We start from the raw sequence: 27,528 nt of genomic DNA on the forward strand, positions 1-27,528 counted from the left end.
CGCTAAGTCTGAGCCCACGACATCATGTTATCAAAATCAGTAATGGACGCTATGTTCCCTGAGGTTAACACAAATCCGCAAAGCTAATTATTTGCAAGAATAACGGCAGTTAGCTATCTTATTAGAACAGGCTTGAAGGCATGTTAAGTTTACACTGCCTTGCATTAGCTTAACATGAGTCGCGTTACACCTGTGTGGCCTACAAGTGGCGTAAGCTCCATCCAAACCCTGACAGATGGGTTTTGCTGGAGAGGAGAGATAGAACAACCTATTTTAGGAAGAGAGACAGGGTGTGTCCACTACAAGTATTATTAGCTACACGTGTGAGCAGTAGTGATCAAAAGTACAGAATGCTGTGACAGTGGAACTTTCCCACAACTGGTTTAGTTCAATGCTAGAGCTGCTGCCCAGAATAGCACAGGTAGTGGGTTCTAATCCTGTTGGGTCTGACACTAGTAGTCCTTTCATCACAAAGGGCCTTAGGTTTGTCAGTATAAGGCTTATGGAAATATTTTAGGAGGTGTGGGGTGTGAATTATTTAAATATACTTTGCATATACCATTAGCATATCTAAGGTGTGCTCTTTTTTGAACATGGGTCTCTCTCCCCTGAGTTTACGGAGCTGTGTGGATAGACATGGTTACAGGAAACACCCCTTTTGCATATCATTACTACTAACACACAGGTCCATTACGGCTGAAGCCAGTACTTAACACTGTGTTAATGAGCTTTGAAGATACTCGTTTGCACTTATCGAGATGTTAATGCCTCATTAAGTCAATTATAGAGCTTGGTGGAATTTTTTGGACTATATATAGAATGTGATGATTATTGTTATTTTTGTTGTAGCAAAACTATTGCAGGACTTACTTCACAAACGTAGAGAACAACTTGATTATTATTACTCTCTATGGAGAAAGAAATAAAGGTTTATATTTGTTATTACAGATTATGTGTTAAAGGCCCTGAAGGTTAAATCGCTTAACAGCTAGAATAATGATACACAGTAAAAAATATTTTTGGAAATAATAAGCATGGATATAGCCTAATTACTGTATACGATATACAGTTTAGCAAAAACTTTTTTTTAAAGTCACATCCAATCATCTTAATGATAGTTTCTTGGAAAACAAAATGAACTGTAGAATGAACATCATAAACTATTCATCACCTAACAGGTTTAGCATTAGAGGATTATAGCTTTTAAAGGATTCAAATATGTACATTTGGAAATAATGGCCTGAATACTAGAAATACTTCATAAGACTCCTTTTGGTGCAAAAAAAACTTCTTGGTGTTTTCTGGCACTGGAAGGTGTCGGAGCAACACTTAGCGAATATGACCCTACGGTATATGTGTTGATATTGTTGCCTCATCCATGTCTGATGTTACACAACAGTGAATTTTTTTATACACAGTGAATTTTCATATTTATTTATTTTATTTTTATTTTTTATTTATAAAATGTTTTACCAGGAAGTAATACATTGAGAGTTAACTCTCGTTTTCAAGTATGTCCTGGGCATAGAGCAGGGGGGCGCAAACTTTTTTCCCTGCGCCCCCCTGCCGGCTGTCCCCTCATTCCCGCGCCCCCCCCAACCCCAACTTACCCGCGCTCCGGCGTAATGACGCCACGTTGCCATAGCAACGCCGCATTGCCATGGCGACACAGGGAGGAAGCCGCCGGAGCCACGGTAAGTAAGGTTTACAGAGGCCCTGCAGCTCCCCCGGCACTTAATTTAAGTGCCTTCGGGAAGCGCGCGGGTCCTCTGTAATCCCCGCGCCCCCCGTCGGCAGTGTCGCGCCCCCCCTGGGGGTCGCGCCCAACAGTTTGCGCACCGCTGGCATAGAGTTATGACAAATAATACATGGTTACAAATACAGTTACATAAATGAACAGGGTATACATTATATACAAGACATTGTATGCACAGTAAAAGATAATATATATTATAGGCGTATGTAAGAGTTACAGACCAGATTAAAATGTGAGACAGCCTTAGTTTTGAAAGAACTTAAACTGGTGGTGGATGTGAGAGTTTCCGATAGGTTGTTCCAGTTTTGGGTTGCACGGTAAGAGAAGGAGCAGCGGCCGGATACTTTGGTGTGCCTTGGGACCATGAACAGTCTTTCATGTTTATGTTGGCTACTGCATGTAAAAATGAATGAAACAGTGGGAAGCAAAGCCTTTTTCTTTTTTTATACATTTCTCTAATATTAAACTTTTTTAATTGGTAGGCTGAAGATGTAGATTCCCGCAATCAACTGGAGATAAGCGGTAAAGGCATTCTGTCTACTGGGCATGATCTAGACACCCCTCCTTCCCCGCTCACACCTGATCATTTGTAGCACAACACGTGCAGATGGGCCATCCACTGGATCATGACTGCCTTTGAAATGGGAATCTGAGCTGGAAATTCCAGACGCTACATTTCTGGACAGCTTGTGAAAACAAGCACACAGAAGAGAAGTCTTGTGTTTCTTTCTAAGACTGGAAGTGCCAGTGTCACACTTGACTTGTGAAGTAAGAAACACAGTGGATTGAAACTTCCTGATTTGTAGTGCAACCAGGCACGGTACTGCAATTTTCTGATTTATCGTGGCCACATCATTGGATTAGAAGGATTATACAGTGAGTTGTTAGTAACTTTGTGGGTGTAATCACCATGGCGTTATCATCTCCGAAAGTAAACCCAAAGAAGAAGCCAGCAGAGCCGTCAGTGAATGGAGATGTACTGAATTACATTTTTCTCTCTCAAAACATTGTCTTTGTTGGTAAGTAACCCTTGTTTGTTTATTGTGTCTCCAATGATAAACCAGTGCTTCTGAGAAACCAGCTGACTGTGTGGGAGTGCAGAAATGCAGAAATACGATACAGATATTCATCTAAACAAATGGCAGTAGAACTAAAACTATGTCAATACGTCTTTCTGTAGCAAAACCACTGATTGCATGAAAAGTTGTGATATATAACCATGCAAATTGTTTAAAAGGTACGGTAGTGATCTCATATTATGAATACGTATGAAAAAGAACCTGTTTTCAATCATTCTTCTGTGGCATATTTTTTTAATTTCTGTTCAATAGAAAGTTTCTACGCTCCTGTATAATAAATGGTGCAGGAGGAACCCAGTACTGGTTAAAAAATGCTTTTTGATTTTTGGCTTGTGTCCCTCTCTGAGTTACTGGAGGCATCTCTTAATGAGTGTAATTTACAGGGAACTAAGACTACTGGTCATGCTGTATATTAAGCAAATCCCTGTATATCTGAAACTCATGATACTGTATGTTTAGCGTTTTAGTTTCTTAAAACAAATGGAGTTAAATAAAGAATTTCATATAATATAAAGGTGTACATATATATATATATACACAGTAGTAGTACTATATCCAGTTTTGTTTAAAAATGTGATCATTATATTTAGTCTGTATAGCAAGACACGTATTACATTTTAAATAATGGCCTCATTCACTTTATCATCCACAGCATTTTGATGACGCATAGTTTGGCTTTCTAATTAACCTGACATTTAATTGTAGGTCATGTGTTCTTGTTCTCTTCAACATGTATAAAAGAGTACATTAGATAAGCATTGCAAATGTTAGTTACATGTAACAATTTATGTACTGTAGTATTCGTGCCAAAGTTTACGCAGCGGATTATCTGAGTTGGGTAGCTGCCTGATTTTCTAGTGTAATCTTGGCTGTCAATTAATTTCTTCTGTATCTTGACATTTTAATATGCATTGCATTTTTCTTGTGATACACAAAATATACAGTATGCAAAGCTACGGTATGACACTAGCTACCTTTGCAAATACAGATTTATCATACTAAGGCCTGGATACATCAACCTCTGGTTCGCCACAAATGTGGTATCGTCGCCAAAAAAAGCACGAGAAAAATATCGGGACCGGTATCAACATGACTTAATACCGCAGTTTGTCATGTTGATGTCATACATCATGTTCCGATATTTATTGGAACTTGGTAGCGCCAATAAGTACAGCATTTTTTCAAATCAACTACCCAAGGCTGGCGTTGGCCCTATCTTACCTATGTATATAATGGCCAATGTAATGGCCATTATATACACAGGCAAGAAAACCGGAATCAGCATGGAGTAGGTGATTAAAAAACTGCCATATTTATTGGTGTTACTGCGGTTCCAATAAATATCAGGACTTGATGTATGGCACCACATGACTAAAATAGATATTACCGCACTCTTGATGTCTCCCATCATACAATTGCGGTAATAAATGCTATATATATATACTGTATATTATTACTTTTTTTTTTACCAGCAACAATATTACCTACATTTCAATGAGGAGCTTGACGTATCCAGGACTAAATGATATGTAAAAATAAGATAGACAGATAGAATCTTCTCATTTCTCCAAGATTCCCCCATCCCCAGTCATATTACAAGCATCCTAACTGCGGTAAAACATGGCTCGTGATGGTACAGTATGTGGGAGTCCTGAGAACTGCACAGTTTAGGGGTATCTGATAGAAGACTACCCTCTTTCATGTAAATTACCAGTTGAAAAAAAAATCTACAGTGAGAATTCGTAATGGTTGACTAACAACTGCAGTGCACTTTACAGTCTGACGTACTAAAGTACATGACAGAAATTATACCCTATAAGCCATGTAAATTATTTCCTTGAGTCCCGTAAAAGATTGGAGTCTTAAATCATGCATTCCATCATTGGATTAGCAAACATGATAAAGAACGCCCTGTATGTCTGCTACAGCAGGGGTGCTCAACTCAGTCCCTGCTTCAGCACAGGTGGCTCAATCAGAGGCTCAGTCTAAGGCTGAGTCCATAGAGACTGCAGCCGTGCGGAGGCTGAGGGAAAGAGGGTGCTTTCCCTGGCCTTACTACGCGCGCCGTCCGGGGGCGTGTCTATGGGCGGGCCAGTGACATCACGGAGCTGGTTCGCCCTCATTGGGCGAACCACTCACGTGACCGGCCCTCCGCTCCCCTCAGTGCTAAAACGAAAAATTTTTTGTCTGCTACGCCTCCACACGCCTGGGGAAGCGTGCACGAGCCCCTGCTAAAGCCGCTCTCATTGTGGCTGCAAGGGCTCACTAACAAGCATGAGCGCAGCTCAGCGGCTAAGTGTTGACCATGCCCGTGGCCTTAAACTGAGCCTCTGATTGAGCCACCTGTGCTGAAGCTGGGATATCCTGAAAACCTGACCTGTTGGGTGGGGGGAGGCGCGCTTGAGGAATGGAGTTGAGCACCTCTGTGCTACAGAACGGTATCGGTGAACATAGCCACTCAGCGGCAGATGGGCTTGTGTATACTGCAGCAGTCTTGGTAGTCACGGTGAGATAATCAGTATGATGATGTAGGTAGTAATCTTCTTCCCAATGAGGTGTGCTGTAATTGTGCACAAGGTGAGTAATGTAGTGTGATAAACTGTAAAAAAAAGAAACCCATGAGGAGATGGCAGGAAGCAGAGCCTTGCAGAGACTTGCCCGGGAACCGACATGCAATGTACTGTAGCTGGAGACTTTATGACAGTGCCAAGTAAACCGACTCTATGCTGAAACAAAAAACACACATTTATGTGTGTTGCTCCCCACCCTAAAGATTTACAGGGCACTATAAACCACTACAATTAACAATGTAACTCTGGATAGCAAGTTATTTCCTACTGTGTTGTTTTCACATAGAAGAATTCATGTTATCAGAACATGGCGCTTCCAAAAACAACTTTTAAAGCCTTTGCATTCCGTGAAAAGTGAGGTTGATTTTTCTTAGAATAACAATTCACAGGGTAGACATATCCGCTTGTCTATAATCCTTGCTTTAGGATAATATGGAAGTGCAAAGGCCACACACAACATTGAAACAGCAGCATATATACTGCTTCCATTGCTGACATCATTTGGCATAGGGCAGATGTATTTGATTGGCTGCAGTGTATAGCGGTAGTGAGTTTAATGACCTATTATTTTCCAATGCAAACCCCATACATTTTCTTCTAGTTATAGAACCACTTTCTAAATCTTTCTAAAGCTTTTACAGTACATACCGTTCCTCGCCAGGATCAGTGTGGTTATTGCTGTGATACCAACTTCATTTGGCCCAGGTACACTAAGCTCTATTAGTCTATTAACCTGACATTAACCTAAAGTAATGCTTACCCACTAAAGATGATAACGTAATGTTAACCCAGTTTTACTCATTTAAATAGCGTAGCCAGTGGCGCATTTAAAATATTGCCGCCCATTGGCACTTACCTTTTTGCCGCCTCCTGCAGCTCCGCCCTCCTCCTCCTTCAGACATCCAATGACACCACAACATCACGTAACGAATCATTTCCATGACAACGTGACACCATGTGACGTCAGAGCGTCATTTCACGCCGCAATGCTACAGAAGGAGGAGGGTGATGTGAAGGAGAATGTAAGGGACCTTTACAGAGGCCTCATGCTCTCCCCCGGCAAATAGTGGGAAAGGGAGCGGGGATCTGTATATGGAGGAGAAAAACGAAAATTTGTCGCCCTCAAATTTTGCCGCCCTAGGCCCGGGCCTAGTGGGAAATCCACCACTGAACGTGGCGTTAACTTTAAGGCTTTGAGGCTATACAAAAGATGTGTTTAGTCTAACATCACATATCCATTAAGATGAATGCAGGCCTTAATGTTACGTTAATACATAGTGAAGGCATACTTACCGTCACGTAACATGGTGCAACGTTGTGCTACAATAGCAGAAAAGTGTTCGGGAGCGCAAATAGATCCAGGTATATGTGATAAAAGAAGAATGCCAAAATAGTGCATATGAATTCAAATTGATAAAATAATAAATGAATAACCCACTCACATGGTCCGTGAAGGGTTGAAGCAGTGTGGTTATCCAGAGTGGCCAACTCTTTGAACATCCAGACACCCTCATAGTTGTATCCGCCAGGGCTAAATGAAGATAGTAGGGCGACAGGGCAGGGGGAGGAGTCCCACGTTGCAGTCCCTGTGATAGCAGCAGCAACATGAATAACCCCTCCAGTAACAGAGGCTCAGCCGCTCAGGCTCCTGTGTGTAAGGAAGCTCAGAACAGCACTGGGATAATGTGCACAGGTCCCACAAGGAAGGTGTAACTCCTGTGTATATTATGTTACACCTCACGTGTGACCTGTGCACATTATCCCAAAACTTTTTCTGCCATTCTCTCACGGACTTGGATTGAGTCCTTCTCAGGAGCAGCACTACATCCAGGGACTGTATAGATGAATTAATTCTCCATCTCTTACACTAGCGTTCACTTTTATCACATATACATGGTATTTGCACTTGGTTCTCTTTTGGTTGCGCTACAATAGCATGACATTAAGCCTATGGGAATAAGATATACACTGACCATTGCTTTTGCATATTGTTAGCTTTATGATTATGCGTTAACATCAGGGAAGATATCATCCATTACTGTTTTAGGTAATGTCACGTTATTTGCCCTGATTTAAGGGAGCTTAGTGTATCTGGGCCTTGGTCCATTAATACAACACTAGTATTCGATAGGAGACTGTCCCTGATTGAACTGGTCTTGAACTGTAGCTGGGTCTACAAAACCTAATGATTTGTTTACTAGTGTAGCCCTTGCACCCCGCCCCTCCCCCCCTAAGTGAGATTGGGTCTGCTTCTCCATATTTGCGGTGGTGCGTACCTGTGTGGCAACAAGAGGGCTGAGTGCTCCGTGGTGTTGTGGGGAGAACAGGACAGGGTTTAAGGGTACCTTATTCATGGTTGCCGCGTCTCCAGTCAGCATGGATCCTTTGGATGGAAGGAGAGTCCATACTGACACCTTTCTTGGTTCTTAGACAGTGAATCACACTGATGATGGTACAATTGTGTTTATTTTAGGTTCTGATCTTACAGCATTGTATAGCTGTCCTATGCATGTGATGGTGATGGTGATGGTAATGGTGCTCCTCCTTAGGCCTCCTAGTGAGACCAAGGGTAACTGGTACTCACTCCACAGGGGGAGGAGAGATACACATCCACTTTTGCGAGAGTGCCAGTATTTATACTCTTGGGTGTGACTGTAACAAGACAGCTCTGGATACTGACAGGCCATCACATCCAGTATGTGACCCAATCAGTATCCACCCCTCAGGCTGGCACTCTCTGGCAGTTGCTAGGCCCACCCTTAGACACATCAATGTCTCTAAGGCTGCAAAAGCACACAAGGCCTTTCTGAAGGAATTAACCCATCCACTGCCTGCACCTAACAGGACTTACACTGGTAAGGCACAGGAAAATAAGTAGTGGCCAGAGGCAAGGCTACACTAGAAATGATTGGAGCCCTCATCACATATTTTCTTAAAGCAGCAATCTTGCTTTTTTCCCCCCAATATAATTATAGGATTGAAGCAGAGAGTCTCTGGACCTAATCGGTGTTAATTTCAGCTCTGGGATCCCTGCTTCCCGAGATACTTACCTCAGTAGGGGGTGTCGGTAACTCTGTGCAGACAGCTGCTCTGATGGGAGCTTGGCGGGGCTATCGAAATGGTGGCGTTTAAATATCTCGCATCAAGCAGGCCAATAGGAAACCGGGACGTCATCCGTTGTGGTTTTCTATTGGCCCGTTTGACCGGGACATTTAAACCTGCAGAGAGATACCAGCAGCCCCTATGGAGGTAAGTGTCTCGGGAAGCAGGGTGTCCCCAGAGCTGAAATGAATGCATTTCCGCTCCAGAGACCCCCTGCTTCAATCATATAACAAAAAAAACTGAAACATTTTAAAAAAAAGAAAGCAGGACTGCTGCTTTAAAAGAGGCTTTAGTAGTGACCACTGTGTTATACACTGCAGGGTGTTCATTTCAGGGGTTGAAGAGCTTCTAAATGTAAACTGCTATGTTGAACTCTATTGTTTTTGCTTGTAGGATCAGTGAGAACCTACTGTATACAATAAAAACTGAACAGGGCATTTTTTTCTTGGAATATACAGCTAGGACAAACACATTTTATGTTATTTTGAAAATCAACTGTCCTAGTGAGGAGGTTGGGTCAATAGCCTTCTGTTTTCATTACAGCAGTTCAGTTGTTCATTAGAACAACAAGGTGATTCCACTATTTAGGCCTGAACTACAAATACCTGTATGTTTCAATCGTTTGTGGCAGATAACTCTGGAGTAAGGTGTTTAACGCTGAATGACATTTTTTATGTATTATAATGTAACACACATTTTTTGTTTCTATAGCAACCTTTTACAAAGTCACAGCCCCTTCCTCTTCTGAAACGGGCTCTGGCCCACCCCTTTTTGAGCCCTGCCCCTCTCTCTAGCATTGCACCAATTTTATCTGACTGCCTGGCCACATGATCTTCCCCACAGAACTTTGCATCTTTAGTCCTCTTCTGCTGCACTGACAGCTATTTAGTGAACCTCTGAGCTGAATCTTCGCCGATCACAGGAGAACACCTCCTGTGAGATCTGCAACGTAGCTAATTACTTATCATTGTGTGGATTGTATTAATGCACATATTAAAGAAAAAAAAATAAATGGATCTTGGACTGGTGGTTTAAATGTTGTCAGTATCTCAAGGGAGGACTGGACTAGATGGCTCCAACTTTGAAGCTTTAACGTTTCAGTGAAGAATAACATTTTAAATACACTTCTTGCACCATGAGCCATAAAGAAACAATAGCTTGACAGGGAGTCAATAGCTTGACAGGGAGTCAACCAAAAGGTTGCTTTAAATGTGGACACAAAGTTTGTCTTACTTGACAGTTTCTACATTCATACAACAAAACTGTTACATCCACTAGGACAGTGATTCCCAACAGGGGGTTCGGAAACCCATAGGGTTTTGTGTAATATCTCCAAAGGGCTCGCCAAAACAAATATGTCATGGCGGACCCCAGGCTGTATAGTGTGGAGACTGCGCACTAAGAAAGACCCAAACTGCATCTTAGCGTGGGTGGTATAGCTGTCACTTACAGCAGGAGCTTCAAAAGTCGCTCCCCACACTGCTTTGCATCCACAGTGGCAAGGCATTGTGGAGCATCACTTGGAAGTTCCCACAGTGATTGACAGCTATACCACCCGTCTGCACACAATGAGATGCAGTGTATGGCCTTATTACGCGTGTGTTTCCCCCAGGAGCTCAGGACACTATACTGCCTGGGATCAATCACAGTTTTGTTAGCAATAGTCTGATGCGTAGACAATAAGCACAAACAAGCAATATAACATTGATAGCTTTATTAACTGCCAAACTTTCAATGTAATCTATTTGATAGAGTGCCCATGTTACCTACATTATGTTGGTCGTATTAACAGAACACTAAGGGACCGCTTCCTCGAGCACAGGAGGAATAGAGAAAGGAACCAGTTAATCAATCTTTCAAAGCATTTTTTAGAATATCACAACAAGGACCCCAAGCAGTGTCAGATTCCCCATTAGGCCCGGGCCTAGGACTGCAAAATTTCTGCCCCATATATAATTTTGCCGCACTCTCTAGCCTATCGGACCAAATAGGAATGCACTTGCATATGTCAGCCGCCTCCTGTCTGCCCTTCTGCTCCTTTGGAATCCCAGCGTCAAATGACGCCACGGAAGTCACGAATGTGGCATCACACAGCTTCTTGTTGCCATGGCAATGTGACGTCGCAATATCAAATTAACGTCATGACGGCGCATTTCCATGGCAATGAGTCGCCGTGTGACATCACATTCGTGACATCTGTGGCGTCATTTGATGCTGAGATTCCAAAGAAGCAGGAGGGTGGCAGCAAGGAGGCGGCCACAGAGGCAAGTGCCTATTGACGTCAGATTTTGGAATCCGCCATTGACCCCAAGGGTTTATGTTTAAAAAGTATTTAATTAGTACATATCAATAAGAGAGGAGGTGATAGAGTTCAGAAACTTTGCTAAAAAGGGAACAATGTATCCACTAGTTACAAAGATTAGTTCTGAAAGGCTTTAACGTGGACTCTTTTGGCAGTCATCCTGTAATATCCATTATACTGTTTTTAGTCCTTTTTAGTCTCTTTATTTACCACAAATATTGTTTTTTGGTTTTATATTATCTACTCCTTTTGTATTATGTTTTTGTAACGCCTGCATGCCCGCAGACCTGGCCAGTCCCCAGTACTGAGGTGGGTAAGGGTATAACACGCACCCACAGCAGTGAGGGCACGCCCGGAGTGTGGTAAGGTGCGTTGCCGGGCCTGGTAGAAAAAGGGTTAACGAGATACTTGCTGAGTCCGGGGTGCCAAAGGTACGGAGATCCAGATCCAAGAGCCTAGGGTCAGGGGCAGGAGAAAGCAGCGTAGTGAGGTCCAAAGCAGAGTCCAGGGGTAACGAGGTACACGTAGTCAAACAAGCCGAGATCAATCCAATGGTATCCAAACAGGGGCAGGGACGTGAACAAGAGCTGAAACAGATAACAGGGCTTGGCATAGACACTGCACACAGGAGTCACAGAGAAGCTATGCAGAGCAAGGAAGGAGTGGGCAGGCAGGGGTTATAAGGGAAGGGAACCAATGGTTCAAGGGGTGGAGCGGAGGCCTGTCTGTGTGATTGCAGGGATAGGTCCAGGTAAGCAGGGAAGGAGATAGGGGTGTGTTGCAAGGTAATAGCTCGCAGCCGCTGGGGGGCGGAGGCAGCAGTGTGTGAGAGCTGGTAAGATGATCGGGTGCACGCGCCCTCTGTAATGGTACCGTGGGCGCACCCCGGCTGCGTGCGCGAGTGTGCGGCGAGCGCCGCGGAGGAACGGCTTGGCGAGGAGGAACAGGGAGCGGGGAGCCAGGGCAGAGAGCCGCCGTGGGGACTGTGGTGACGGGGACGCGCAGAGAGGTGCGTGTCCCCCGATCCGTTATAGTTTTTATATATATTACTAATGAAAAAAAACACAGAAAACAGCAACTTGGATACCCAAACACAGGGTATATAGACTCAGGTGGTAGCTGAATAGTGTGCTAAGAGAAAAAAGTATCTTGGTCATGAATAGTCAAGAGTCAAGCACACCAAAAAATAGGAAAAGTCAGTAAAGTCGAATGAGTCATTTTAATGACTTAACGAAGTTTCGTTCATCCAGCATCCATTGTTCAGGTGCATGCAAGCTTCAGGCATGAATTATATATATATATATATTATAATATATGTGCTATATATAAAGTGTTTTATATATATATATATATGTATATATATATATATATATATATATATATATATGTATATCTATGTACATAGCGCTTCGCAGCAGTTATACACGTGACATAATATAACACATAATGGGAATAAGCACTTCAGACATAAAAGTAACACTAAGAAAAGGAATCCCTGCCCCGAAAGAGCTTACGATCGAATTGGTAAGTAGGAAGATTGTACAGAGACAGTAGGAAGGTGTTCTGGTAAGTGCGTCTTCAAGGGTCCAAGGTCGATGTACGAGGTGTATAGTATCAGCCACGGAGCTACCTATACAGTATGCTTGGTTAAAGAGGGCTTTAGATATAAAAGGGGTAGAGAGAAAGCAGGATGGTGCATAGCAAGAAATTAGGGCTGAGATGTAAGGAGGGGCAGAAGAGTGCAAAGCTTTAAAAGTGAGGAGGACAATTTTGTGTGTAATACGGGACGTGATAGGAAGCCAGGAGAGGGATTTCAGTAGGAGAGATGCGGAGACAGATTTAGGCGAGAGTAAAGTGATTCTAGTAGCAGTGTTTAGGATTGATTGAATGGGAGACAGGTGAGCAGGTGAGAAGCAGGAAGGCTGGACAGCAGAAGGTTCCAATAGTGCAGACAGGAGAGAATGAGGATCTGCGTTAGAGTTTTAGCAGTAGAGCAACAGACGAAAGGGTGTATCTTTGCAATGGTACGAACAAAAAATTGATAGGTTTTAGCTACATTGGTAATGTGAGAGGAGAGTGTGAGGGAAAAGTTAAATGTGTAAATGTGACACCTAGGCAGCGTGCTTGTGATACTGGGTGTATGATAGTGCTGCCAACAGTAATGTAGAAGGGGATCAGTAGGGTGAGGCTTGGGAGGAATTTTGAGGAGCTCCGTCTTTGACATGTTACATTTGAGTAGGCGGAGGCCCATACAGGATGATATCGTATAGAGATATTCAGGGACTTTGGTCTGTACAGCAGGTGTAAGGTCAGGGATTGAAAAGTACATTTGTGTGTCATCAGCATAGAGGTGATATTTGAACCCTAGAGATGTGATACGGTCACCTAGAGAGAGTGTGTAAAGAGAAAAGATACGAGGTCCCAGTACAGAGCACTGGGGTACCCCCACAGAGAGAATGATAAAGTAGAAGGAGGTGTTAGCAAACGAGACACTGAAAGTACGATGGGAGAGTTAAGAGGAAATCCAGAATAGTGTTCTGTTACGGGCACAAAGAGTATGGAGAATGTGAAGGAGAAGAGGGTGGTCCACAGTATGAAAGGCTGCAGAGAGGTGGAGCAATATGAGCAGAATATAATGACCTTTATATGTGGCAGCATGGAGGTCATTCGTTATTATAGTGAGGGCTGTTTCGGTGGAGTGAGCAGTGCGGAAGCAAGATTGTAGAGGATCTAAGAGAGAATAGATGTGAGAAAATGGAGCAACTGAGAGAATACAAGGTGTTCAAGAAGTCTAGAGGCAAAAGGCAGGAGAAGACAGGGCGATAGTTAGAGAAACAAGTAGAATCAAGCTTTCTGTTTAGAAAAAAAAAATATTTCTTATATATTTTATTATTATATATACATTTATTACATTTATATTTTTAAGGATTGAGAACATTGTTTTTAATCCTTTGGGCATTTAGTCTCCCCCCTGCCCTCCTTTCCTTGAATGTTCCTGATCAATATTGGTCACATTTCCCTCTTTTCTCTATTGATAGTGGAGTATACCAGCTAGGATTGTTCTTTATTGATAATTTGAATGCACATACTCATCAATTCTTCTTCCATCTATATTTCTCTTTCTTTGATTATAACTATATCATCCAGTGAAATGAGTTTTATGTAAGGGGACACTATTCAAATTTCACATCCATTTGTAATACAGTATGTACATGTATATGTTTTTCTATTTATTTATTGGCATATACTTATTTAACAGGGTTGAATAGTTTTTATAGTACAGGCATACCCCGCATTAACGTACGCAATGGGACTGGAGCATGTATGTAAAGCGAAAATGTACTTAAAGTGAAGCACTCCCTTTTTCCCACTTATCGATGCTTGTACTGTTCTGCAATCTCCATATACGTGCATAACTGATGTAAACAACGCATTTGTAACAGGCTCTATAGAATCCCCGCTTGCGCACAGCTTCGGTACAGGTAGGGAGCCCATATTGCTTTTCAGGACGTGCTGACAGGCGCATGCGTGAGCTGCCCTTTGCCTATTGGGCGATATGTCCTTACTCGCGAGTGTACTTAAAGTAAGTGTCCTTAAACCGGGGTATGCCTGTACTATTTAGAATTTACTAGGCACCCCAAGGGTTACAACTTCTATATAGACGTAATTAGTTAGCCAACTAATCTCTATTTATAGGCAGATTGAAGCCACTAGAGGTGTGTTTTACTTGCCACTGAGGAAGCAGAATAGAGTTACCAAACACATAGGGTGGAAACTTGCCCCTCGTCCAGCCCCATAAGTGAAGTAAACACGCCGCACCTGTGACGGATAATCCGGAAGTCCCCGTGTGGCCCCAGCAACTAGGGCGAGTAGGGAGCCACAAGAAGAGGACTGGAGAGGAAATACGCCGGTTGACAAGAGCAGCCCAGCAGTGATGATCGGGTGGCATCTTGGCACGTTGGGACTGAATCTTAGGTGCCTACTACTCATGGTTACAATTGTGAGTATAGAGAGGAGAGAAAAGACCCCGTGTGACGCACTCTACTCCACTAATATGAAAACAATTACATTTTATTGAAAACAAATTCTAGTTAAAACCTAATACTAGCGCCAGTACTGGTAATGATATTCTGAGAAAAATGCTGAGAAAGAGTATACTCAACAGCATAGGATAGTGGTAAATACCACAAAGCGAGAGACCTCGCCCTATCTTAGTGGAACTGCTGTGTGTGTAATATAACAAGAGCCCACATGGGAGATATACCCATCATATGGAGATCAGTGTGTCCTGTACAAACACGGCCCACATGTGGTACAGCCAATAGCAGATTGTAACCAATTGCAAGGGGGATGCAACTTGCCTTTCTTTTCAAGGCATTGAACTAGTTACACTAGGAATACAGAATGGTGACATAGATGCTAAAAAAAAAAGCGGCAAAATGGATATACACCTTGGGAACTCTTTCACCCAAAGGGTTAAATGAAGGGTTTGTGTATTCAGCATTCCTATAACACAACATCCCCTAAACACCAATCCTCCTACCACTTAGCATGCATACACATCTATAGGTCACCACCCTAGTACCTAGAGGGCTAGTTACCAAGTACAATGTTTTGTAGTCATTTCTTTGTGTCACTGTTTGTTTAAATTTTATCTACTGCAGTTATGCATTTTATTTCGGTACCTTCTGCTATAAGCCGATCATAGCATTGATGTATGCCCTGATTGTTGGTCTGGCTTCGCGCGCTTACAGCATGCTAGCGCCAATTACCTATTTGGTTTCCATAGCAACAATCAGCTTAAATAGACCACAGGCAGCAGAGACGAGTCCACCCCCAAAGAAGTTCCCGTGAGGAATGAAACCCGCGTGTGACGTCACACATGCGTCCATGTGTCTAGCGTGTTCAGGAATGAGTTCCTGAAATCTTTACTCTCTAGTTGATTTCTGAGTTGGTAACTAGCTAACTGTGATGTGAGCCGCTTACTAGGAACCCACTAGCTACGGAGCGAGTTAGATATTCTATAGGACCTACCTTAGGAGATCGTGACACGAGCCAGGGCAGCCAGCATTGCAGGATTCCACTGATACACAGTGGATAGTTTGGTTCATCTACTCAGGGTGGCAGGCATTGATCCCAGTGCAGTTCACAGCTAGCTTAATAAGATGTGGGCCGAATTCTAGAAACCCACTAGCTAGTGAGAAAACTGCATTACATATAGGGACACCTGCTCTGTCTACCCTGAGCAGTTACCCTTGCAATTGGTTAGAATCTGCTATTGGCTGTACCACATGTGGGCCGTGTTTGTACAGGACACACTGATCTCCATATGATGGGTATATCTCCCATGTGGGCTCTTGTTATATTACACACACAGCAGTTCCACTAAGATAGGGAGAGGTCTCTCGCTTTGTGGTATTTACCACTATCCTATGCTGTTGAATGTTGAGTATACTTTCTCAGCATTTTTCTCAGAATATCATTACCAGTACTGGCGCTAGTATTAGGTTTTAATTAGACTTTGTTTTCAATAAAATGTAATTGTTTTCATATTAGTGGAGTAGAGTGCGTCACACGGGGTCTTTTCTCTCCTCTCTATACACATTATTCTCACCCCCGATAGCACCACTCCAGCAAGTCAATTTTTAGCTGAGCAGGATCCGTCTCCCCCCTTCCCCTCCCCGGCTTGTACAATTGTGAGTGCCATGATTTGGGATTTTACCACTTCTGATTAATTGACTGACTGATTAATAAAACATACTGCACTATGATTAGTGTTTAGTTTCTGAAAACATATGTGCATGAAGAACAAGAACAAAGGAGTATAAAAAGACATGACACGCAACAGACATTCTTCATCAGTTTTTGTTCTGTGCCCTGGGAACACAAAACATTTGTGACGGTATATATAAAAACAGCACAAACCAGAGTCCCTGCCTGAAGTGATCCCTGTGTAGTGGTCTGCATTGCTTTAGTTTCTAAATCAGCAAACCAATAACTTACATTTACAGGTTGAAAGACTTCTTATGCATCAGTAGTGCAGAAAGCCAGACCATCCCCAGGAAAATCCCCATTCCTCTTCCAATTACCTTGTGTGTACAAGGAAAGCAACTTTATTAACCTGAGGGCAGCATGTGTATGCTGTGTGTGTGTGAACATACAATATAGACACTTATCTGGCGGTGCATGACTAGAAATCATGGCCTTCTGCTTCTAAAATGACCTATAGTACAGTGAAAATCATTATGCACCCATCTGCCACTGGCTCCAGAATTAGAATGGGGTTAATAAGATTTTGTAATTAACCTTTGTTAGAACTGAGACAATAAACCACTTTATTGCCCAATCTGTATCTCATTCACTAAAGCTAAATTCAACTTTAATTCTTAAAAAGGTGTTACAGAAGTACAGTGAAATCACTATAGTGACACACCTAATCCTGGCAGTCAGAGAGGCCCAGTCACTCCTCGTTTTATGCCCCACGCTCACAAACAAAGGGTATAATGCAGGGGTGGCAAACTCCAGTCCCCAAGGGCCACCAACAGGTCATGTTTTCAGGATATCCCTGCTTCAGCACAAGGGGGCTCAGTCAAAGAATGCACCACCTGAAGCAGAGAGATTCTGAAAACCTGACCCGTTGGTGGCCCTTGAGGAATGTCCACCTCTGGTCTAAGGACTAGTCATATAGGTTTAATTCATCAATATGTAGTTCCCAAAAATTCTCACTTTAAACTGCTCTGGTTCATAGTTCTTAGTAATCAAACTTTATAGCAAGATGATATAAAATAGCATCTAAAACTGGGCTATCACTGTACGTATCTACATGTGTGTGTGTGTGTATAGATATATATAGAGAGAGAGAATGAAAGAGAGAGAGAGAATGAGAGCGAGAGAGAATGAGTATGGGAATGGCAGCACACTCTGAAAATAAAAGTCTCAGCAAAGGCAGGTGTGGTGCAGGGTATAGGGTAAATAGTTCCATTCTGTGAGGATCCCTAGAGATCCAATATACTGGCACATCACAAGAGATAATCACATGAAAGTGGTTTATTGTGTCCAAAATCCACACATATGCCGATGTTTCGGTCCCCAGGGGGACTTTCTTCAGGGTAAATATACAGTATATGTTAAAAGGAAAGAAAATAGTGCGCTACTAAAGTCATGGTCTAAGTGCAATGAAAATAAAAATAAATACAAAAATGAAGGGATAACTATTATCCAAACATATACAAAATACAGTGAAATAAAATGCACGTGTAATCAGCTGTACCCAATAGCCTATGATAAAGTAAAGTCCCATTGAATAATCAGATGGTGAAATCTTATCTGTGATAAAACAAGTGGTTCCAATTTTGAGATAAAGCCAGAGGTCTCAGGCATGGGAGATTTTCCGCTCCTCCTTAAGTGCACAGTACATAGAAAAGTACACTTTTAATAAAAAATACATAAAAAAAGCATATGGTTTTACACTCACATGGTGTCAATTAATAAAAGCCTCCACACTTTTAAGGGGAAGTTTGGCGCCCAGTCGGAGGGTCCTGTAACGTCCAATGATATGCAGATCCTTGTGTTTGTCTGCTGCTATATGTTCCGTCGATGCAGTCGGTGCAGGCACTGCTGTGACTTCAATGCGATCGATCTCCACAGAAATTTGTGGACAGCCGGAGGGACCAGGACTTCACCTCAGGATTGGGCTACAAACCAGTCTTCAGGGAACACTGCCAGCCCCGCACGTTTCGTGAAATCATTCACTTCATCAGGGGATTGTGACAACCCTTTAGGGTTCTATCCCTACTTTTAGTTTTTTTCTGTGCTTGCTTTTCTCACTATAGTAAGTACCTTTTGAAACCACCCTTAGCCACTCCTATGGACACTCTGATGTTAGGTTAGGTTTAAAATACCCTGATTTTAAAGATACACCTGGTATGCATCCAATTAACCAAGGAAGTGATCATAAGAAACAATCCTCAATTACCTCCACTATAAAAGGAGGACAGTGCCATGAGTCCAACTCTCCCTAATGAAGTGACCAGTATTTTTGGAGAAGCCACCTGGTAACCCTAACTCAATGGGGTGTGGAGAAGAGCAGATAATCTACGGTATGCAGAGTGTTTCAAGGCTCCAATTTCTAAGACCAGTCCCAATATGATAAACATATCTGCAGTACATAAACAAGATTCTCTTATACTGTAGATTCATATTATGTTTATATTCTGATAGGTTTGTACATGAGCATGTAAGGCCGCGCTTATAGTGCCGGGGACGCGACCGATGATGTCGCCGTCGCCGTCACCATTGTGATTGTTAAATTTCAAATTTAGGCGACATCGCTGGCTACAAGGCCAGCGATGTCATAAAGGGGGAAGGCAGAGGGACAGAGAAGCTCCTGATTGGCCAAAAGGGGAGACAGTCGCCGAAAAAATAAAATATCGGTGACTACCAGATTTTTGGTAGCGCTGTTGCTCCGTTGCTTTGTCGCTGTTACATGCACTATAAGCGCAGACGACGGCGACAATGCATCTGTTTTGACGCGACGGTCGCGTTGCCGGCACTATAAGCACAGCCTCAGAGTTTATAAATGTCTTCTTCATGAAGGCAGCTAGACTGTAAATGTATAGTGCATCCAAACTGAAATCTAGGCCATGTTGCTAGCCTGCGCACGGAACAATTCAGCTGCAGAAGAAAGGAGAAGTTATTCCGCAAAGCATGGCAGCTGACAAACAAACCTTTATTCTGCAGTGCTGCTCAGATTGGAAAACAAAATAGAAAAGTAATAATTGAAGGATTGTTCTTCCATAATTTATGCAGCTGTAAAACAAAGACGTATCCCTACAGGCTGCTGCATGTGACATGGGACACTGAGCATCTTTCATTTCCCTGTTGCTGCCAGCTAAACAATATTTGTGCTTTGAACACAGCTCTATGCTAATATCAGTATAGAGCAGCTATGCTCTGGAGGTTTTCCCAACTTCTTTCCATTATGTTCAAATCAAATCATCCAATTTAACACTTCAGACTTGTCATCATTTATTGCTCAAGTTGCTATGGGATAGAAGATACCGTACCTGCACAATGACCAATTGTGAAAGATCACATGGGGGAAATGTTGGTATTCAGGACATTGGAAATGGCAAGGCTAAAAAAAATCCCAAAAAGGCAAGACATGATTTATGGCCATTTTGCAGGTGACTAAATTATTATTATTATTTTTATTATCATTATCGTTTTATTTGTAAAGCACTAACATATTCTGCAGCGCAGTACAATGGAGGTACAGTGATTTGATAATTACATAAACAGAGTTTACAATAAGGACCAACAAGCAGAAACATACAGAGAGGTAATGAGGGCCCTGCGCATGAGAGTTTGCACTCTAGAGGGAATGAGGGACAATGTTGAAACAAAGAGGTGAAGTGGCTGCTCGTTGTGGTATGGATTGTATCTCAGGTTGGAGTGTGGTCATTAAGGTTTGAGGGTGGGGATGTTAGGGGGTGTTACATGGCATGGAGATTGGATTAAATGACTTCTGGAGAGACAGTAAAGCTTCAAAATAAAAATCAATACAAAATAATCAGCATTGAAATTCGTACTATAATATATAGTATTTCCTGCCATTAACTCTTTCAGTGCCAGAGGAGGCAGCAACTCCTTTCAGTGCAACACAACAAAAGTCTCTCTGAAATTGAAAGTTTCAGTGTGACTTTCCATCTACTAGAGAGTGAAAGTGTACATCTGGGGCAGACAAATGTTGAGGCTTTCTAAAAAGTCTATATGGCCCATGTATCACGGTTTGAACAGTCAGGAGGAATTGGGTCACAAACGCTTGGCAGAGCATATGGTCTCAAAAAGGGGATAGGGGTCCCTGTTCAGCTTTAATTGAACGTTCTGAAGGGGTGCTATCAGGGATAAATAACTATAGACAACACGAGAGGGGAAAGAATCCCTGGTGATGCACTCACCTCCATTAGTATTTGAAAATAAATACATTTTATTAGAAGAAAACATTACCTAACTTTAAAACCTCAGAAATAAGCGCCTGTGTATTTCACCATTAGTGAAAATATATAATTTTTCACATATAAAGGATATAACTTCAAATCCTTTGGTGCATTGGACTAAGTCCTATATAAATATATATCCTGCCTAGTGCAGACCCAGAAGAATAAGGTTCCTGCGGGATGCAGCTTGGAAAGTTACCACTAGATGCATACTGTACTATTACTACTAGTGGCTACAAAATAACATTCATGATGGATGTTAGACAGATGTCGCTGTCAACCATAAGAGAAGTGCCTAAATAAATATATACACGTGTTGTTTCTGCAACATTGTTATGTCTCAAGATCCCTCAGACTGATGGTATGTTGCTACTCCCTTCGAGTCAGTAGGACGTCACTAGTGCGACTGAGACACAGGTCTGGTCGGTTGTGTATGTAAACACTGGGCAACATGCTCTGTGCACCGAAACTATATGACCTAGGCAGATAAACTATGATATGGGCCGATTGAGGAAACAACTAGATCTAGAGAGAGTCGCAGGTGCCTTTTCTAAAAAGAATACATCACAGGAACCTATGGATGTGCTTAGGCAGTAATTACATGCCAATACTCTGTGAATTCACCGGTGAATCTGGAGATACAGTACCACATTACATGGAATATAAGGGATATCTGTAGGCATCTTTTTCTTTGCTGACATTTATATCTGCTTAAGCATCTAGCATGAGTGCTATATTTTAGCAAATAGCAGCAATGTCGGGCATCTATTTGCAAGTCCCTTTGCAACTCTCTCAAGTCTAATTCATGATGAGAAGCCGAGTATAATAAACATACATGCTCTAAGGGAGTAACAACTTACCATCAGTCTGAGGGATCTTGAGACACAATGTTGCAGAAACAACACGTGTAAATATTTCTTTAGACACTTCGCTTATGGTTGACAGCGACATCTGTCTAACATCCATCATGAATGTTATTTTGTAGCCACTAGTAGTAATAGTACAGTATACATCTTGTGGCAACTTTCCAAGCTGCATCCCTAGTGCACACGAACACAGGAACCATATTCTTCTGAGTCGGCACTAGGCAGGATATATAATTATATAGGGCTTAGTCCAATGTACCAAAAGATTTGAAATTATATCCTTTATATGTGAAAAATTATATATTTTCACTATTGGTGAAATACAACGGTGCTGATTTTTGAGGATTTAAAGTTAGTTAATGTTTTCTTCTAATAAAATGTATTTATTTTCAAATACTAGTGGAGGTGAGTGCATCACTAGGGATTATTTCCCCTCTCATGCTGTCTAGAGTATACTGTATGTCTACCAAGTTTTATTTCATTGCCTTTGATTTTTTCCCCACAATAGATCTATGGATTAAAAATACAGTTGAGTGAGCTAGTAGTGAAGAAGAAAAGATAACTAAGTAAGAAGTGTCCCGGGCCTGGTGGCTGAGGGGGGGCTGGCCGGTGCTAGAAGTTGTGCCCATGCTCTCTGTCTGGGCCCAACTTCTGCATCCAGCTGCCCGGCCTGCTGTTGCTGCCACCACTGCCGGCTCTCCCCAGCCACTGCCTCTTCTTCCCACGGCGTCCTCTCTCTCCCGCCGCTGCTTACCAGAAATCACTGGTGGGATAGAGAAGCCAGATGTGGGAAGAAGCAGGCAGCAGCTGGGGAGAGCCGGGGCCCAGCAGCAGCAACCAGAGGCCGGACCCAGCTGCCGAACCTTTGGTTGCCGCCGCCGGACCCCGGCTCCCCCCAGCAGCTGCCTGCCTCTCCTCCCACCAGCCTGTCTCCCGCCGGATGCTGGGAGTACCCAGATGTCAGGCCCAGCTTCCAGCATTCAACGGCGGGAGAAAGAGGCAGGCCAGGTGTGGAGAAAGGTGGCAGCAGCTAGGGAGAGCCGGGGCCCGGCAGTGGCAACCAGCGTTAAGTGGTAATTGTATTTATTGGGGGGGGGGGGGGGGGGGCGGAGGGGGTCATATCTGGGGGAAAGGGGGTTGTTAGTGGTAATGGTATTTGGTGGTGGTATTTGAATTTAGGGGGTGGAAATTGTATTTGGGGGTGATCTTTGTATTTGGGTGGAGGTGGTAATTGCATCTGAGGAGGTAGTGATAATTCCTCTGGGGGGGAGATAGTCGTAATTGTATCTGGGGATAGTGGTAATTGTAATTTGGGTGGTATTTGTGGGGGGTGGTAATTGCATCTGGGGGGAGATTGGGGTAATTGTATCTGGGGGATAGTGATAATTGTATTTTGGGCGGTTTTTGTATTTGTTGGGGGTGGTAATTGCATCTAGGTGAGGTAGTGGTAATTGTATCTGGGATGGGGTAATAGTGGTGTTTGTATCTGGTGGTTGTGGTGGTGGTGGGGGGTGTTTGTATCTGAGGGGTATTTACATTAAGGGGGGGTAGTGGTGTCTGTATTTGGAGGGAGAGTCGTGTGTGAGCAGTGTGGCAGAGGGAATTGTATGGGTATTGGGGGGAATGGGGGAATTGTGTATGTGGCCCACCAACAGGTCAGGTTTCAGTATATAAGTGAGAGGGAAAAAATTATCCGGTGCCAGTGATATAATGATGTGAAACAAAGTGATTAAATAGCAGCTCAAGAACCCAAATAGAACTACCTCTAAGTTTATGGAAACAGTAAAAAAATAATAAAGGGAGATAAGAAAGATAAAAACAGAGAAACAATCTGTTATTATCTTTCTTATCTCCCTTCTGTATTTATACTGATTTGTTGAGAATATGTACATTCCATGTTTGAATCCCTGACTTGAGATCTCTATTATTGTATATATATTGTCATAAGTACTATTCGAAGTCATTTTAAGTACTTTGTAATTGGCTTGTTATGACGCACATTCTGTGTTATTGAATTATTGATGTGTTTTAGTTATTATGTTTAAATTGTTTTTATAATTTTCATAGTGTAATTAGAATGTCTATGTTACATTACGTCTGTTATAGTATTGCACATTTATGTGTTGTTAATAAAGTAGTTCTCTTATTAATTACTATTAGGATTGTATATATCAATTAGATTTTGGGGTATATATAGGTAGCCCATTAGAGCAGTGATTACAGACTCCCGAGGAAGCCATACGGTTAAATGCCTTGAGTTTGGAGCCAGAATGTTATCACAGAGGAGATGGAGGGGAATGGCTGTCCGGAGACCAGTTCCCATCTCTGCAACCCCTCATCTCGCGAGACTCGTGATGTCACAATCAGGAAGTGAACGCCGGGAGAGTGAGCCGGCGTTCCCCTGGGACACGAGGAGAGACACAGAACACCAGGGACTGCGCAGGACTGCCGAGGATCACCCCCAAAGACCCCTGTACATTGTCTTTTGAAATCATTAGAAATGTGTGTGTGACCATCGAGGCTTTATGTGTCTTGAGAGAAATACGATTTGTACAACCTACACTATTGGGTATTCTCTTTCTCTATGTATGAAACCCGGGAGGAAGAATCCTGTCGTTTGCTATCTGTGAAGGACCGGAAATAAGAGAACATTACACCAATATATGGTTTAAATCATTTGTTCTATTTATCGCATCATTTTTTCACATATATTAATTCATATTTTGTTCAGTTTTAGTGGGGGTTTTGCCCCTTCTTTTAGCTGTCCCCAATTTTTAATTATTTTTTACAGGTTTCCTGCTACAGCACAGGTGGTGCAGTCTTCGACTGAGCCACTGATTGAGCCACCTGTGCTGAAGCAGGTATATCCTGGAAACCTGACCTGTTGTTAGCCCTTGAGGACTGGGGTTGGCCGCCCGTGAGTTAGAGGCTCAGTTTATGAACTACAGTATGAAGCGAAAATTTCTACTAGGTCGATAGCGCCGACCACGACTGGTATTTATTTTGTTATACAGTACATTTAATTCATCCCCTTAAATTGTACAGAAATGAAATAGCCCAGTAATAAGCACTAGAGGGCAGTGCTGTTCTTTAGTGGAGATTGATATGTGTAGTATAGTGACAATATTGTTTCATTTCACTGGTACAATATAAGAGAAAAGTTTGAAAGAAAAACACTGGAAATCAAAAGTACATCAATGTTTTTCTTCAGAAATTGTGCAATATGTGATATATATACACAGTAAAGCAGTTAAGTATTTTGAGAGAAAAGAGCAGCCATTTTTCGCTCTTTAAATTCTAAATATTCTGGGGTCAATGTATCAAGGCAAATGTGGTGCAATTCCGTGGGGGGGGGGGGGGAGAGGGAATGTTATAGGGGGAGAGAAGAAGAAGGTATTGGGGGGAGAGAAGAAGGAATTGGGGGGGGGGGTGGAGAAGGTATTGGGAGGGAGAAGAAGGTATAGGGCAGAATTAGAAGGTATTGGGGGCCAGAAGGAGGTATTGGGGGGAGAGAAGGAGGTATTGGAGGGAGAGAAGAAGGTATTGGAGGGGAGAGGAGGTATTGGAGGGGAGAGGAGGTATTGGAGGGGAGAGAAGATGGTATTGGAGGGGAAAGAAGATGGTATTGGAGGGGAAAGAAGAAAGTATTGAATGGGAGAGAAAAGGTATTGGGGGGAGAGAATGTATTGGGGGGAGAGAAGAAGGTATTGGGAGGGAAAGAAGAAGGTATTTGGGAAAGAAAATGTGTTGGGGGAGATTAGAAGGTGGGGGGAGAGAATGAGGTATTGGGGGAAAGAGGAAGGTATTGGTAGCGAGAGAAGAAGATATGTGGGGGAGAGAAGAAGGATAGGGGGAATAAAGTATTGAGGGAGAAAAGGTATAGGGGAGAGAAGAAGGTATTGGAGGGGAGAGAAGAAGGTATTGGAGGGGAGAGAAGAAGGTATTGGAGGGGAGTGAAGACTGTATGGGGGGAAAGAAGAAAATGTTATTGAGGGAGAGAAGAAGGTATTGAGGGAGAGAAGAAGGTATTGAGGGAGATAAGAAGGTATTGAGGAGAGAAGAAGGTATTGAGGAGAATAAGGTATTGAGGAGAGAAGATGGTATTAGGAGAAGTAGAAGGTATTGGGGAGAGAATGTATTGGGGGGGAGAATTAGGTATGGAGGGGAGAGAAAAAGGTAGGGAGGGGAGAGAAAAGATATTGGGGGGAAGATAATGTATTGGGGGAGAGAAGAAGGTATTGGGAGGGAAAGAAGAAGGTATTTTTGAAAGAAAAGGTGTTGGGGGGATTAGAAGGTGGGGGGAGAGAATGAGGTATTGGGGGAAAGAGGAAGGTATTGGTGGCAAGAGAAGAAAATATGTGGGGGAGAGAAGAAGGTATGGGGGAATAAGGTATTGAGGGGGAAAAGGTATAGGGGAGAGAAGAAAGTATTGGAGGGGAGAGAAGAAGGTATTGGAGGGGAGTGAAGACTGTATGGAGGGAAAGAAGAAAATGTTATTGAGGGAGAGAAGAAGATATTGAGGGAGAGAAGAAGTTATTGAGGGAGAGAAGAAGGTATTGAGGAAGAGAAGAAGGTATTGAGGAGAGAAGAAGGTATTGAGGAGAGAAGAAGGTATTGAGGAGAGAAGAAGGTATTAGGGGAAGTAGAAGGTATTAGGGGAAGTAGAAGGTATTAGGGGAAGTAAAAGTATTGGGGAGAGAAGGTATTGGGGGAGAATTAGGTATGGAGGGGAGAGAAAAGGGTAGGGAGGGGAGAGAAAAGGGTATTGGAGAGGAGAGAAGACGGTATGGAGAGAGAAGCAGGTATTGGAGGGGAGAGAAGAAGGTATGAGGAGAGAAGGAGGTATTGGGGGAGAGAAGAAGGTATTGGGGAGAGAATCAGGTATGGGGGAGAAAAGGAGGTATTGTAGGGGAGAGAACAAGGTATTGTGGGGAGAGAAGGATGTATGGAGGGGAGAAAAGGAGGTATGGGGGAGAGAAGGAGGTATGGGGGAGATTAAGGTATATGGGGGAGAGCAGAAATTATGGGGGAAAGAATGAGGTATGGAGGAGAGAAGGAGGTATGGAAGGAGAGAAGAAGGTATGGAGGGTTGAGAAGAAGTATAGGTAAGAGAAGGAGGTATGGGGGAAAGATTAATGTATAGGGGAGAGCAGGAGGTATGGGAGATAGAAAGTGGTATGTAGGAGAAAAGAAGGTATGGAGGGTAGAGAAGAAGGTATAGGATGAGAGCGGATGGTATGGGATGGAGGGGAGGTAAGGGGTGGAGAGGAGGAATGGGGGCAGGGAAGGTATTGGAGGGAGAGAAGGAGGATATGGGGGATATAAGGAGGTATTGGGGGGATAGAAGGAGGTATTGGAGGGCAGAAAGGAAGGTATGGAGCAGAGAGGAGTTATGGGGAGGTGGGGGGGGGGTCAGGGGCAAGGGAAAATTGAGCTTTAGGGGTGAGGAGGTATTGGGTTAGAGAACGAGGTATTGAGAGAGGAGAAGAGTTATTGGGAAAGAGTAAGTATGGGCCTGGGTGGCGAGTAGGTATGAGCCAGGGGCAGGAGAGGAGTAGGTATGGGAATGGTTAAATGAATAAGTACGGGCCTGGGGGAAAGGAGTTATGAGCCTGGGAAAATGGAGGGCCAGAACATAGGGCGGAGCCCAGAGGAGGGCACAGCACAACGCGGCCCTACCTGTGGCCAAGGAGGGGTGAAAGGAGAGACTGGCCTGTCCAGTTGTTGGTATTACAGGATGTTAGGCCCAACTTCCTGTCCAGGCCAACCATGCCTCCCAGACATGCCAGCCCAGGACATTTTTGCTTTCATACATGGCACCCAAAAGCAGATGTAGCTGGAGTACTACAGCATTA

At 43.0% G+C, this 27,528-nt stretch overlaps 1 protein-coding gene across 2 annotated transcripts in view; it reads left to right on the forward strand.

Annotated features, from left to right (window-relative positions):
* Positions 1 to 27,528, forward strand: part of PLCH2 (phospholipase C eta 2) — a 498,290-nt gene that overhangs the window by 50,489 nt on the left and 420,273 nt on the right. Inside the window, exon 2 of one of the 2 annotated variants that reach the window (XM_075604867.1) lies at positions 2,239 to 2,775. The exons of the other annotated variant lie outside the window; for it this stretch is intronic. Coding sequence (XP_075460982.1) covers positions 2,667 to 2,775 — 109 coding nt within the window. The 5' untranslated portion in view covers positions 2,239 to 2,666. The remainder of the gene's footprint in view (positions 1 to 2,238; positions 2,776 to 27,528) is intronic. 2 annotated transcript variants of the gene reach the window in all.

The sequence above is a fragment of the Ascaphus truei genome, chromosome 6 (genome assembly GCF_040206685.1).
Source record: "Ascaphus truei isolate aAscTru1 chromosome 6, aAscTru1.hap1, whole genome shotgun sequence".
NCBI classification, from domain to species: Eukaryota; Metazoa; Chordata; class Amphibia; order Anura; family Ascaphidae; genus Ascaphus; species Ascaphus truei.